The sequence below is a fragment of the Peromyscus californicus genome, unplaced genomic scaffold (assembly GCF_007827085.1).
Source record: "Peromyscus californicus insignis strain IS unplaced genomic scaffold, ASM782708v3 Scaffold_9__1_contigs__length_137607984, whole genome shotgun sequence".
NCBI classification, from domain to species: Eukaryota; Metazoa; Chordata; class Mammalia; order Rodentia; family Cricetidae; genus Peromyscus; species Peromyscus californicus.
Genome location: NW_026294617.1, coordinates 35150355 through 35164276, shown reverse-complemented (window position 1 = coordinate 35164276; position 13922 = coordinate 35150355). Strand labels below are relative to the sequence as shown.

General features: G+C 43.2%; 1 protein-coding gene across 6 annotated transcripts in view; it reads left to right on the top strand.

The window, feature by feature from the left end:
- Nbea (neurobeachin) overlaps positions 1-11835 on the top strand; it is a 558359-nt gene extending 546524 nt beyond the window's left edge. For all 6 annotated transcript variants that reach the window (XM_052730144.1, XM_052730145.1, XM_052730143.1 and 3 more), the window contains 4 exons: positions 4344-4445; positions 6165-6361; positions 8074-8225; positions 10039-11835. In XM_052730144.1, the coding sequence (XP_052586104.1) occupies positions 4344-4445; positions 6165-6361; positions 8074-8225; positions 10039-10129 (542 nt within the window). In that variant the 3' untranslated portion in view covers positions 10130-11835. The remainder of the gene's footprint in view (positions 1-4343; positions 4446-6164; positions 6362-8073; positions 8226-10038) is intronic.
- Positions 11836-13922: the final 2087 nt, after the last annotated feature.

The following is a 13922-nucleotide window of genomic DNA, read 5'->3' as shown; positions in this document are numbered from 1 at the left end:
CACAGACAGGCACTGAGGACTGTGGGTCCCAGAACCTCAGCCCTCATTCCTTAGCTGATTTAGAAGGGTGGAAGTCCCCTTATTTCAGTAAGAACCATGAGCAGTGTCTGTGCTGACCATCTCTCAGAGCTCCAGACCATCTTAATGAGAGTGCTCCTGTCATGTCCCTGTGCAGCATTGGCAGCCTTTGTGGTTTTCCATCTGTTTCAAGGATGCTGAAATAAATGCCTGTTGATAAAGGTGAGATGGATCTGCATGTTTAAGCCCTTTCTGTTTAGAATTCCCAGTGCTTGCCTGTGAGGACCAGATGCTCTTGTTCCTTATCATCCACAGCACTGGAGTGAGGCAAGATGAGGTTTCCTCATCGTTGAGGAAATGAGTGGGGAAGGGGTGAAGTGCATGGTCCTTGGAGAGGAGGTCTCACCTGCACCTCCCTCTGTGCCAGGCCCTTTGACCCCGAGCTCCATCCATCAGCCGTGATGTGACAGTGACAGGATATTACCAAGATCTCGAGTGACTGTTGGGGTGTGTGACATCTGTCCCTGGTGATGAAGTATAGGAAAAGCACTTGTCCTTGTGCAGATTTTCCAACCCAAACAGCTTTGAAGAAGGCTTTCTTTGCTTTCCCAGCAGTTAGGAAGGAGCAATGCTGCCCTAGACAGTGCCACTTCATGTTTACGTTGTTCCATCCTCTGGGATCTGAGATCGTAATGAAAGCACTGAGACAGGTCTTCAAAGAGCTGCTTCCTTGTGGAAAATAGACCACAGAAGGAATTTAAAGTTGTTTTTGTTTATTTTTTCTTAATTCTTGACCATTGAATGATTGCTTTTTTTATAGCATATTAGGGAGATTTATTAGAGATATAATTTATTAAAGATATAATTTCAGGATTTTTTAGTGTATTAATATCTCCAGAGTAATCAGAGAGACTAAAAGTATGCCTGGGAGAGAAGGCTAACTGGGTAAGTGCAGTTGACCAAGTACAAGGGAGTCTGCATTTGGATTCCCCAGCACACACTGGGGTGCTCAGGAAGTGACCTTGCACATCTGTATCCCCAGCACTGGTAGTCACTGGCCAGCCAGTCTAGCCAAAACAGCAAGCTCCAGGTTCAGTGAAACAACCTATCTCAAAAATGAGGTTAGGAAGCAATGGAAGACACTGGATATCAACCTCTGGCCTACAAGTGTGCACACATACATCTTATTAATGCCTAATCGCCTTAACAGGAGACTCAAGATGTCTTAGAAGCACAGTTTTTCAGTTTTGTGAATATGTTTCAGACAAACTCAAGACCCACAGATACTTTACCATTATTCAAAGCCCATTACTACTGTTTGCGTAGATTTAGAGCTGATGGGGGAACTGCTGTGGGCTACAGTGCTCCTTCCCCCAGTCTGCACTTGAGAAAGACTTCAAAAGGAGAAAACTCACCCACATGGATAATCTCCAGAGAAGCAGAAAACAGTAAGCCCTTCCTGAGGCACAAGAGTGCCAAAGGGGCAGGTAGGCAGCAGGTGCCCATGCCAGCCCCTGAGCCTTCATGTCTCCACACCTGCGCCTGACAGTGAGTGCCAGGGTCTCAGGCCAGGACACGGCTCTCGGAAAGAGGAATGCCAAGACCTAAGGCCAAAACCCAGGGCAGTTCTCGGAAAGACAAGATGGGGATGTGGGGAGGTACCCATCCGGAAGGAATTCACAGAGAAAAAGCAGACAAGGAACCCACAAAACTCCCCAGGCTGAGAAACCTACTCCACAAAAAACGAACAAGAAGCAGGAGAGAAAACTTTTAAAAAGTGTGATGCTCTTTAAGATGAAAGAAGGGTGTATTAACAGTTCTACATTTCTTATGCAGGGCTGAGAACAAAGGAATTCATTTTATTTCTTTAATCTTAAACATATAAATACTTAATGTGTAATAAATATTTTAAAAATTCCCTAATTCCAGAAACAAAGGCAAATCTGGCTGCTATGTTGGAAGACTCAACTTGGTTCTTTTTAAAGAACAAAATTGTCATCAACATCACAAACTAAGAGAAGGAGGGCGATTATCACATCTTGCAAATGTTTTCTTGGGTCCTTGAACCCTAGCTAGAGAAAACCAGTCTTACTCACAATTCATCTTAAGACAAATTTCCACTGGAAAAAATTCAAGGCATAATTATGACCACAAATGGATTTCATCTGTGTTACTACCTGAGAGAAGTTTTAGTTTCATAGGAATGAATGAAATTTAGCACAAAATATCATAGAATTTTCTGTCCTCAAGGAAATATCTGCTGATCTCTTAGAACATAAATCTTCTAGAATTTTGGAAGAGTTGGCTGCAGTTATAAGACCCAGGTTACAGTGTGGCTCTTCAAGGTGCAATGGCTTGTGAAGCTGGTGGACTAAAAATGAAGTCATTGTGTTCAGATATACACACAAAGGCAGCTTTCTATGTATGTGCTTTTTGCTAGAATGATACTGCAGATATCCGAGATCAACCAATGACATAGACCATATGAGTTTAGTATACTGCTTTAAAAATGAGGAGCAAAATGAGACATGGGTGACTATAAGCCATGTAAGATTTGAGTAAGTGTGTTGTTTTTAGAAACGGGGTATTATAAGCTATAGTTAACATTGCTGTCCTCAGCTCCTCACCGGTAGAAGGCAGCCAGGCAACTGGGGACTGTATTCAGAGGTAGGGCACCAATGGAAGATGACTTAGCTCGACTTCCTACCTAGTTTTGTTCCTAGGAAGTGGAAAATTGAGATACTTATTTTTCCTTTGCAATTTTGCCCATACCCCCTCCTGCTTCCACTCACCTCTGCCTGTTTGGGTGCAGACTTAGGAGGTGTTTTTTTTTTTTTTTTTCATTTACAAAAGGTAGGCTATGTTTATTAGGAGTCCCAAGTAGTTGACTGAGTCATTGTGACTCAAGACCACAAAGAAACCCTTTGCCTCCACTTCAGTCTGACCAGCACCAGTGTCTGTAGGCTGCTTCCTGATGAGCCTGGTCATTCAAGTACCCAAGATAGTTCCTGATGACTTTGAGACCATGCTCAACAGGAGCTGTTTTTAAGTGAGTATGAGAGCATGAGATTCAGACATGGAAGCTCCCACTCAAATCCAGCTCCTGATATAGGAGACACTCAGGAAGGGGCTGAGTAGCCCTACAGAGCCTTGTGGGACAGACTGTGTGGAACTGGGGAGTTTCTTAAACCTTCTCCACTCATGACTCCTTTGCACCCATGACATTTTTATACAACCATAGTTATACAGGTGTAGAAAGAGGTATACAAATCAAACACCCATAATAAATCATAGACATTTGTATTAAAACAATTCTTTGGTATACTTTTAATTTCATCATTTATTAAAGGAGAAAGCAAAGTTTCATTGAGATGATGTCTTCATTTTAACACGAAGAATTAACTCTTGATTGAACACTGGACACTGGAGGATGTAGAACATTGTGTATATTTTTCATAGTCCATGGACTTCTGACTTTATAGTTGAGAATGCTGAGAATGCCACTTTATATAAATCCGTATTACTAGATGGCAGGAGCATGTGTAGTCCCTTTCAAAATGGTTGGAAATTCTGTCTTACTCCCAAGTCGGAGTTTACTTAGTGTATTCTAATAGAAGTCGTGACAACAACTTTCACGATCACACGGTCTGATGCAGTCCAGTCTAGATGTGTATTAAGTTGACACATGCGGAAGATGACAGTAGGAACAGGGACTGGACGGAACCATCGTGTGTCTAGAATAGCAGAAAAACATATGTGTGCCCAAAGAACTACAGTCTCTAACCTGTGGTTGTCTGGAACCTGAGTCAGGTGCTGCAGGAAGTTAGTGTTGTGTGGTACAGACTACAGGAACACGTGTTCAGAACCATACCCACAGTGAGGTGAGCTGCCAGCTTCCAGAAACGCCACAGGCACATTGTCATTGGATTTTGAGTTACTTTTTGGTCACTGTGCTTTCAGGAACCATTTATTGTTGCCCAGTACTCTGTGTCTCCCATGTTCAGATTTAAGCTGGAACTAGAGACAGTGAGATGACCTGACCTCACACGATGTTGCCATGACTACATGATCCCACATATGCTTGAGAGGATAGCCACTGACACCTCTGAGCATGCGCATGGATTAATTTCCCTGCTGTCCCACCCACCCTGTAGCATGGACAGTAGTTATGCCATGTCACACGTGAGGGACAGGCAGAAGGTAAAGTGAGTGGCTCTGGCCATCCAGCTAGTAAATGTCCTTCCTCATCGTTGGTGACTCTTTTGTAAGTGCCTCATTATGTCTACACTGGTCTCCAGTGATGCCCTGTTGCTGTTTCTTTGTAGGTGACTATCCTGCGCCCAGAGCTGTCCTCACAGGCCATGACCATGAAGTTGTCTGTGTCTCCGTCTGCGCGGAACTCGGACTCGTTATCAGTGGTGCTAAAGGTCAGAAGCCATTTCTTTCACGTTCTGTCTCTAGGCAGTGAGCATTTTCTAGCTAACTGTGACTCTTGTTGATTTCTTCCAGAGATTCAACACAGACAGATGTAGCATCTGAGTTCTCTGCAGTTGCTTAGTTTTATCAAAGATTAGTATTTATTTACCAGCATTGACATAAAATATGGTTAAAAGTTTACAGTGTGGTCACTGGCGTTCTTACCCAGACACTGGTAAATTAAATTTGCAATGAATCTACATGATGCAGCTGTGAAAAGGGGGCATTTAAAAGGCAAAGGATGCATACCACTAATGCACTGGGAACTGGGATCAAGTTACTCACTAGTCTGGCCTTAGGACCTCCACTTCCTCTACAGGTCTTTTCTCTGCAAGCTGACTGCAGGGAGAGAGGGAAAGGAGACAGACTGCTTCATTTCCTTTGTAGAAGAATTGTCACCTGAAGAGGCTGTTCTGACAGGGATGGCTCTTCTGGGCTCTTCTGACAGGGATTACAGGCCTCAATGGGAACTGTCAAGGCGGAAAGACCGTAAGGGCCAGAGTGTAGGAGGCTGGCCAGAGCTGAGCAGAGGCCTAGAGCCCAAGAGATGGAAAGACTTAGCATTATTATTTTTAGTGGGATTCCTGGAAAGTTTTTTGTGGGGAGGTAGGGGGTAGGTTGCTGTTTTATTTTTCATTTTTGTCAAGGTCTAAGACTCCAGATGACCAGACATTGTTGTCAGAGATTGTTGGGCAGCATTATAGAGTATGAGCAGTCTGAGAAAAAGAGACCATTTGCTTTGTATTTCAGAACAAGTGAGCCTAGCTCTGCAGGTGCGAACAAAAAGCTTCTTTCCTACAAGTGGTGACAGCAGAGAGATCTGTTCTTTCCCACAAGTCTCCATAGCCCTCCCCCTTTTAGTCAGGGGAGAGATTAAGTATAGTTTGATATTGACACCTTTTTTGTGTGCAAAAATGTGGCTATTCAAATCAATTGACCAATAAAAATGTAACCACAGTTTTTGCAGGCTTTGGTTTCTGAGTGAGCAAAGAGGCAGGCATATAGTATGAAGTTACAGCATTTGTTTCCATGATTAGGTCAGTGGAAACTGAATATATTTTCTTAATATATTTTCCAAGGCCATAAAATTGCCCTGAAATAAGATGGGCCTTTCTCTGAACCTTTACACTTTTGCCCCACTGTTAATATTAAAAGGCAAAAAAAAAAAATTTCTGTAGTCTGAATTAATTGATTAACTTCTTAATTACACATTTACGTCTTACATATAAACTACAAAGGCAAAGCTTGCTTGGCAGTGACATGTCTATACTGTGATGCTGAAATCTGATGCAACTGGAGAAATTTAGCAACAGTTCTGATCATTTTCTTAATGAGAACCTTCTAAAAACACAGTAGATCAAACTTCTTGGGCATACTCTTTGCTCACTTGACTTGGGAACTAAAGCTGGTTGTGATGACTGTTACTGGAGGTAGGGGAAGAGATTTAAACTTTAGAGCACTGTGGGTGCTGCATCACTGTGTGTGTTTCTGTGTGTGAGTGCAGGTGGGTGTGTATGCATGCATGTATATGTGCGTAGTGTTACAGCCACAGCACACCTCTGTTGTCTTCATCTCCTTTAACAAACCCCAGTGCCCACTCTGGTGTGGTTTTGGGTTGGTGGCCCTGGTAGTCTCTCTAATTAGCCTGGAATCTGTGTTCCCCACTGCAGAGGGCCCTTGCCTTGTCCATACCATCACTGGAGACCTACTGAGAGCCCTAGAAGGGCCAGAAAACTGCTTGTTCCCACGCCTAATTTCTGTATCCAGTGAAGGCCACTGCATCATTTACTATGAGCGAGGACGGTTTAGCAACTTCAGCATCAATGGAAAACTTTTGGCTCAAATGGAAATCAATGATTCCACTCGGGTGAGTACACATCAGTGTTGAGCAGCAAGAAGCCATTGGAGTCAAACTTACTCGACATAAAAATGGCTTGGTGTAGAGCTTCCCCAGCATCCAATTAAACACATGCTGGGTTTGAAAACATGCAAACTCATGTTGATGAATGCTTTGAACAAACCCAAGATTCCTCAGTACTGAATAAGCAGCTCAATAAGTAGACTCTACAGACCACAGTTATTTGCCCCTTCACAAACAATGGTCTTGGTTCTATGTTCCCATGGTGTCCTAGTTAGAGTTTCTATTGTTGTGATAAAACACCATGCTCAAAAGAAACTTGGAGAGGAAAGGGTTTACTTCAGCTTGATCACAGTTCATCATGAAGGGAAATCAGGAACTCAGGGCAGGAACCTAGAAGCAGGAACTGAAGCTGAGACCAAGGAGGAACACTGCTTACTGGCTTGTTCCTCATGGCTTGCTCAGCCTGCTTTCTTATACAAGTCAGGACACCCCTGGGCAGGGCCCTCCCACCTCAATCACTAATTTAAAAAAATACCCTACAAGCTTGCCTACAGCCCAATCTTATGGAGGCACTTTTTTCAATTAAGATTTGTCCCTCCCAGATATGTCTAGGGTTCTGCCAAGTTGACAGAGAATGATCAGGACATGTGGACAAAGAAGCCTGTCCTGAGAACCCTGACTGTTGCCCTCATTCACAAATGAAGGACAGTGGCTGGTGCCTCAGTACTAAAAACTATTGTGAAATATGTCTGTTCTTTATGCTGTCTCCATTATTTACACTCAGATTTTACAAAATGGAGTGTTCTCACAGATTGAGAACATCTCACAAAGTTCTCTCTAATCTTCCTAGATTAGTTTGGCAATATTCTCATTATGACTTTCATAATTTTATAACCAAATTAGCTTTAAAGATTTTTATTTTAATTATGCTATATCTGGGGAGCAGGGAGTGTGCACACTTGAATTCAGAGGAATGAAGAAGACATCAGATCCCCTGGACCTTGAGTTCCAGGTGATTGTGAGCCATGGGTGCTAGGAACAAAACTTGTGTCCTCTAGAACAGCAGGAAATACCCTTGACCACTAAGTCATCTCTCTAGCCCCTTAAATTTATTGTTTCAATTGGCTTTAATAAGTCTTTTAAAAAAACAAAACAAAACTTTGATAGATTCCATATTGAAAGTTCTGTGGATTAGATCTAGGAAACTTGGACAGCTGGCTAAATAAGGAGATAATGTTAAGGAGATTGACAGTGCTTGACAGGTAGTTGGTTAGTGGTCTGTTGGTTTCTTGGTAGGTGGGTGGTTGATTATTGAGTGACTGGTTGTTGGTTCGTTTGTGATTGGTGGATGATATGGTTAGTTGGTTGGCTGGTGGTTGGTGGATGATTGTTTGATGATTGGTTAGTGGTTGGTAGGTGATTGATTGGTGGTTGGGTGATTAGTAGTTGGATGTTGATTGGTGAGTTGATGCCTGGTTATTTGGTGGCTAGTTGGTGGTTGGTTGGTTGTTTCATAGTTGGTTACCTGGTGCTTGTTTGGTTGGTGGGTGGATGGTGATTGGCTCGTAGTTGGTTGGGTATTGGTGGTTGTTTGGTTGGTCGGTTAAGCTTGCATACACTAGGGCAAATGCTTGACTGTTCAGCTAATTGCTGCTCAGTCATGACCATTGACACAAAACAAATGAAGAGATCATTGTTATCGGCCTTTTGTTCTGAAGGCTATTCTCCTGAGCAGCGATGGACAGAACTTGGTGACTGGAGGGGACAATGGTGTGGTGGAGGTCTGGCAGGCCTGTGACTTCAAGCAGCTGTACATTTACCCTGGATGTGATGCTGGCATTAGAGCAATGGACTTATCCCATGACCAAAGGTAAGCCATGTCAAGGGCAGTGTGATCATAGGAACAGGATGTTAGCTTGGCATTCTCCTCCTCCCACCCAGATTAAGGAAAGAGAAACATAGAAAGGGCAAACTGGAGATGAGTAAGAACCCAAGGAAGGCCCAGCTTTTCTACTATAGGAAAGGTTTCTTGGAAGAATATTGGCTTTGAAATATTTTAAGTATTAACACATAAAATAAATGTAACAAAACATTTTTACAGTATAATAGAATGGTACAAAGAACTCAAGAAAAACAGTATGCAAGTCCAGTCAGTAAACTGCTTGCTATGTAAGTATGAGCACTCAATTCAAATCTCAGAACCCACATAAAGAAGCGAGGCATGGTGTGCACACTCATAACCTCAGCCCTGAAGAGATGGGACATGATGATCCCTGGGGCTTCTGAGCCAGCCTAGCCTAGTCCATGGGCTCCAGGACAGAGACCTCATCTCAAGAATAATAGAGTGTCTGAGGCATGAAGCCAAAGTAGTTTCTAGCCTACACACACACACACACACACACACACACACACGAAAGAAAAAGATGTGACTTGATGCAGCCTGAGGAATAAAAGTTTTTAAGGAAAGCTTATGGTTACCATTGGAGTAAACCAGTAAATAGATGTGGCTTACTTCCTAATTATTTGTGTGTGCACAAGTTTTTTTTTTTAATGTGTTTTAAATGTCTTCTCAGGTAGATTAAATATTTGTCTTTCAATTCATTCAAATGCTTTCTGCAAATATCTGTTACCAGTATTTTAGCTGAAATATCCTGCCAAGTGCTAAGGGGACATAACAAGGTGACCCATTGCATGATCCTAATCTAATTGCATAGCAGGGGAGCAGGACCAGATCCTGGGAGGAGATGAGATGACTGGCCTTGTGAGCAGCTGAGGATGAGCCATTTGTCAGGCTGGGTCAGAGTAGGCGTCAGTGAACACCTGCAGAGCCATAGTAGTGTAGGAAAGGTGCCAGCTACTTCCCTTTTTCCATTTTAATCTCATTCTTAATTTTGCTTATGTGTTCTGTGCAAAGCAGTACTGCATGGGACAGTTCACGCACAGAAAGTATAGCTGATATACACATATTGGGGAAGTAGGTACAAGACACATGGGTCTGATGATGGTCTGGATTAACAGCTGAGCACACTGCTCCATCAAGACAGAATGTCATGAGACTTGAACTCAGTCAGTGGTAGTGAGCTATCCCAGAGAAAGGAGCCTCTGATTGGTTAGAAGGCACAAGCAAGAGGGGCAGAGATGATCTCACCTACATGGTGACTGCAATGACTCAGGACGGATGCGCTAAGTCTCGAGGTTTTATGATACTACTTGCTGTGTACTAAGCTATATAGTGGCTAAGCTGTCCAGGAGACAAAACAAAATTGGTACCTGGGTTTCAGAAGGACTTGTGGTTCGTATACCCACCACACATATCCAGGGTATATAGCGAGTAGGTAAGAGATGGAATAGTTAAAAGGACACTAAAAAATAAAGGCCAGAATTCCACAGAAAAGCCCCAGCTCGTCCCAGAGGAGGATGTGGGTAAACCATAAATACAACAGCTGAGAGGCAGTGGAGCCCAGGTCACCAGAATGTGTGGTTTTGTGGGCTTGACTAATGCTCTCCCACAGGGCTCTCCACTAGCTGAGCAGCCCTTGACAGAATCAAGAAGAAATGCTAGACCTCTCTCAGTGTGCACAGTGAAGACTTGGGGACTTGTGAGATAAGGCCTGTGTCCAGCAAAAAGTGGAAAGTGGATACTGTTTTCCTGTCTCTCTTCACATCCATCTTTGCTTCTACAGGACTCTGATCACCGGCATGGCTTCCGGCAGCATTGTAGCTTTTAATATAGATTTTAATCGGTGGCATTATGAGCATCAGAACAGGTACTGAAGAGAAGCTGCAGAAGCCACGTTCAAGTGAGAGCACAGTGCTCTGTGGAAAGGCAGTCTCTCTGGTGGGGACATCGTCCCATCGGCTGTTTGTACATCCATCCCACCTAGCAGTCGCCGAACATCATAGTCAGGAGCCATTTCACCCTGTTTTTCCAGGACTGAACACCAGCTGCTGTCAAGCAAGCTCATATCATGTAAATTATCTGAATTAGGAGACGTTTTGGTAATTATTTCATATATTGTCGTTTATTGAGAAAGGTTGTAGGAAGCCTCACAAGAGACTTTTGACAATTCTGAGGAACCTTGTGTCCAGTTGTTACAAGGTCTAAGCTTTGAACCTAACCTGCATCCCATTTCCAGCCTCTTTTCAAGCTGAGAAAAACAAAACCCACGTTTGATACTTTGTACATCATATGCATCTTATTTAAAGGGATACTTTTGTAAAAGTGAAACCTTGTATAAAGAAAGAGCAGCCTTTGTTAATTTACTGTGGAGTTACAACCTGCATGCTCCCTACTCCCCACCTTTTGATGGAACTGGTGCATTCAAGATAGGAAATGGAAAGGACGCAGCTTGTTCAAAAGGGTTGAATTTGGGCTCAGTCAGCAATTTTAACATTTTCACCAAAATATGATTTGCACTTTTGATTCTAAATTCATCCCTTCTAAGTGAAGTTTGCTCATATAGCATTTGGATACTAAGCCATTATTTGCCATTGTTGGTAGTTTATACAAAGAAAATTCAGCCCTGCCCTTTAGGACCTGAAGATGCAGCAGAAAGGGAGCCTGGAGATGAGGGCCTGGTTTCTACTGTGTGGAGTGGGAGTCATGATCATTAGTCCCATTGCATCAACTTCCCAGCACCTGGACATCGCTCCCCTGGTGTCAGCCCACTGGCTCCATCTCCGTGTCCGGGGAGGATGAGGATGCTAACATTTCCCCCTCCTTGGTTCTCAAACAGCTTAGTTTAATAATGAGTCAGACTTTATTACAACAATAACTGAACTTATCCCTTCGTTCCTTGTGAGATTCTCACCTAAAGCCACATTCCTAGCCTAAGGCACTTCATCTTTTACAGTATAAAATGACGGCTCTCAAATGATTTTTCCATCCATTGTCCCAATCCAGCCATCACCCAGGGGTCTAGACATTTTCTTCATGTTTCTTCTTTGTATATTTGGTGACTGTATTGTCATAGATGTACATATCGTGTCGGTAGGGCTATGAGGCATGTTACAGGAATGTAATTTTCTCAGAATTTCACTCACTTGCAGTCATTTATTTCGAAAGATAAAACAGGATAATGGGTTCTTTGTATTGGCACTTTGCACCAGACACATATCATTATTTATTGCTGTGAGTACTTATTTGTCATCCACCTTGTACTAGAAAGTTTTAGCACTGAATTATTCCTTCTTCATTGTTGTTTGTATTTATGAAATTCTGAAATTATGGGGAATCAGTGTACTGATTACGTTACTCATCACCAGGCTGTGAGCAATATCTTGAGTTTGTAGCTTAGAATTGGGAAGGCACTGAACATCTGGAAGACAAGGTCATTTCATCTTGAGATCATGGTGAAATATTTTGGATATATAAATTCCTTAAGCTATTGTAACCATGTTTTATTGCAAAGATGTAAAATATGCCAGATGTGTGTGAGTTGGAAATCAAAAAAAGAAAAATAAAATATGCAAAGAATTCAGATTGCTTCACATGTCACTGGATACCTCAGTGACACACATTCCTTACACTGGCCCCTGAATTTGAAAAATCAGCATTGCCTCCTGTGAGGGCCTCACATGCAAAACCATGAATGGAGCCCTAATAAAGCCAGCAGTCATCTTGTGCATTGCCAAGAATGTGGCCAACGGGGTCCGCAGGGACAGGAACCAAGTGATAAAGGAAATATCTTCTTAGGTGAGTATTATCAGACAATGACACTTTTATCTAAAAAAAATACCCACACTTAGTAGAGTTTATCAAGCCCAAGTAACTCGGGCAGGGACTGAGGTCTGGAGGAGCTGAGCAGCTGCTGGCCACAGCAAGGTGGGTGATGGGCAGGTCAAGCTGCCGTCTGCATTACTGTAATGGGAAGGACAGGGGCAGTGGAACCCCAAGAAGGACTGACTCTCTTTGCCTCGTGCTCCAAAGCCATAAACTTGTCAGGTACCACAAGCTTCCCAGCTCCTTCAGCCCGACCCACGTGGTAACTGTCAATTATTCCAGCAAGTCAGTCGCTAAATACCTGCTGAAAAGACCGGGAAACTGCACTCTCCTTTCCAGCACCATCGGCTGCACTCCACGAAGCCTGCTATTTGGGGCTGGTCTCTAATCTGACCTCCTCTCCATCGTACCCTGCTCAGCATTCTTCAGGTAAGGTCTTGGGAAGAGGGTTGTTGAGCTTAAGAAAATCATCTGGAGGCTTTAAAGAGTATAACATAGGAGTCCCAGTCCCCACATGATCAGACGTATTGCCCTTGATTACATCTTAACAACCCTGATTTAAGAATTAAAGTCCAGGCCCTGAGTCCTTCAGTTGGCTCAGTCACACATGTGTTCTCTCTCTCTCTCTCTCTCTCTCTCTCTTTGTGTATGTTTTTTTATGTGTGTGTGTTCACACCCTCAGCCATTCTGTCCATTTGTAGAGCTGGAAATGTAGTACAGTTGTCAGAGTGCCTTGTATTCATGCACAAAACCCTGGGTTCAAGCTCCAGCATGGAATAAACCAGGTCCAGTTAATTCCAGGTCATCTGTAATTCCAGTTCTCAGGAGGTCTTGGCAGGAGGATCAGAAGTTGAAGGTCATCATCAGCTACATAGCCAAGTTCAAGGGCAGGCTGTGCTGCCTGAGCTGCTGTCTCGGACCAAAAACAACCATCACATTTGCAATCTCTGAGAACCCCTGAACCTTTGTCCCCAGAGTTCTTCCTCCCTGGAGTGCCCAGGCTACTCACATCACCCCATTTAACATCTCATTAAAATAGATTTCAACTCATTGGGTCATGCATAGTCTTGTTTGGCAGGCAGAGGTACCCCCAACCTCATTTCCATGCAGCATTATAATAAAAACAACTTTTAAATTAAACTTTAACAAACAGATACAGCTCTTCTTTGAGGTCAGTGAAGTCAGAGTGCCATTTTAGGTAATGTGACAACCATTTGCACCAAAGAGACAGCAAAAACAGATACAGCTCAAGTGTTGTAGAACCACAGCGTCCAGAATTGCCTCACCCCCTTGTTTAGGTACTACCATTCTAAGAGCTGCCTAAAGGCTTCAAAAGAGTCTCCTGCCCTGGTTATGAAGAGAGCAGGATAAGACTCTGAGTAAGTGAATTCATTTATAATCAACACCCTGAATGTCACTCAGTGAAAGACCATTTCTGTTGTCTTTTATGCTAATTTACAAACTAATCATTATCCCACCTCCAAAAAGCCATCCTCAGGATATCATATCCTTACTGTGATGTTTCTGCTCTTCCTGGAGTTGAGTTTGGGATGACAGCGCTCTGCTACACAAATGATCTGGAGTGATACTGGCTGTCCACAGATGCGATATAAACCAACACACAGCATGTCTGTCCTGGAAACTGCATGGTGGTCACTTGGGTGAGGTGGTGCCTGTGGTGCTTTACCAACACTCAGTGTGTCTCTGTCATAAAACTGGGCAGGGGACTGTTACAACACACTGACACTTGTCTCCTTCCTGGGTCACTGGGATTCTAATCTTACAGCCTCGAGGCAGTATTTGGGATTGGACAAGATTCTCAGCAGTACAGTAACAAACGTGATT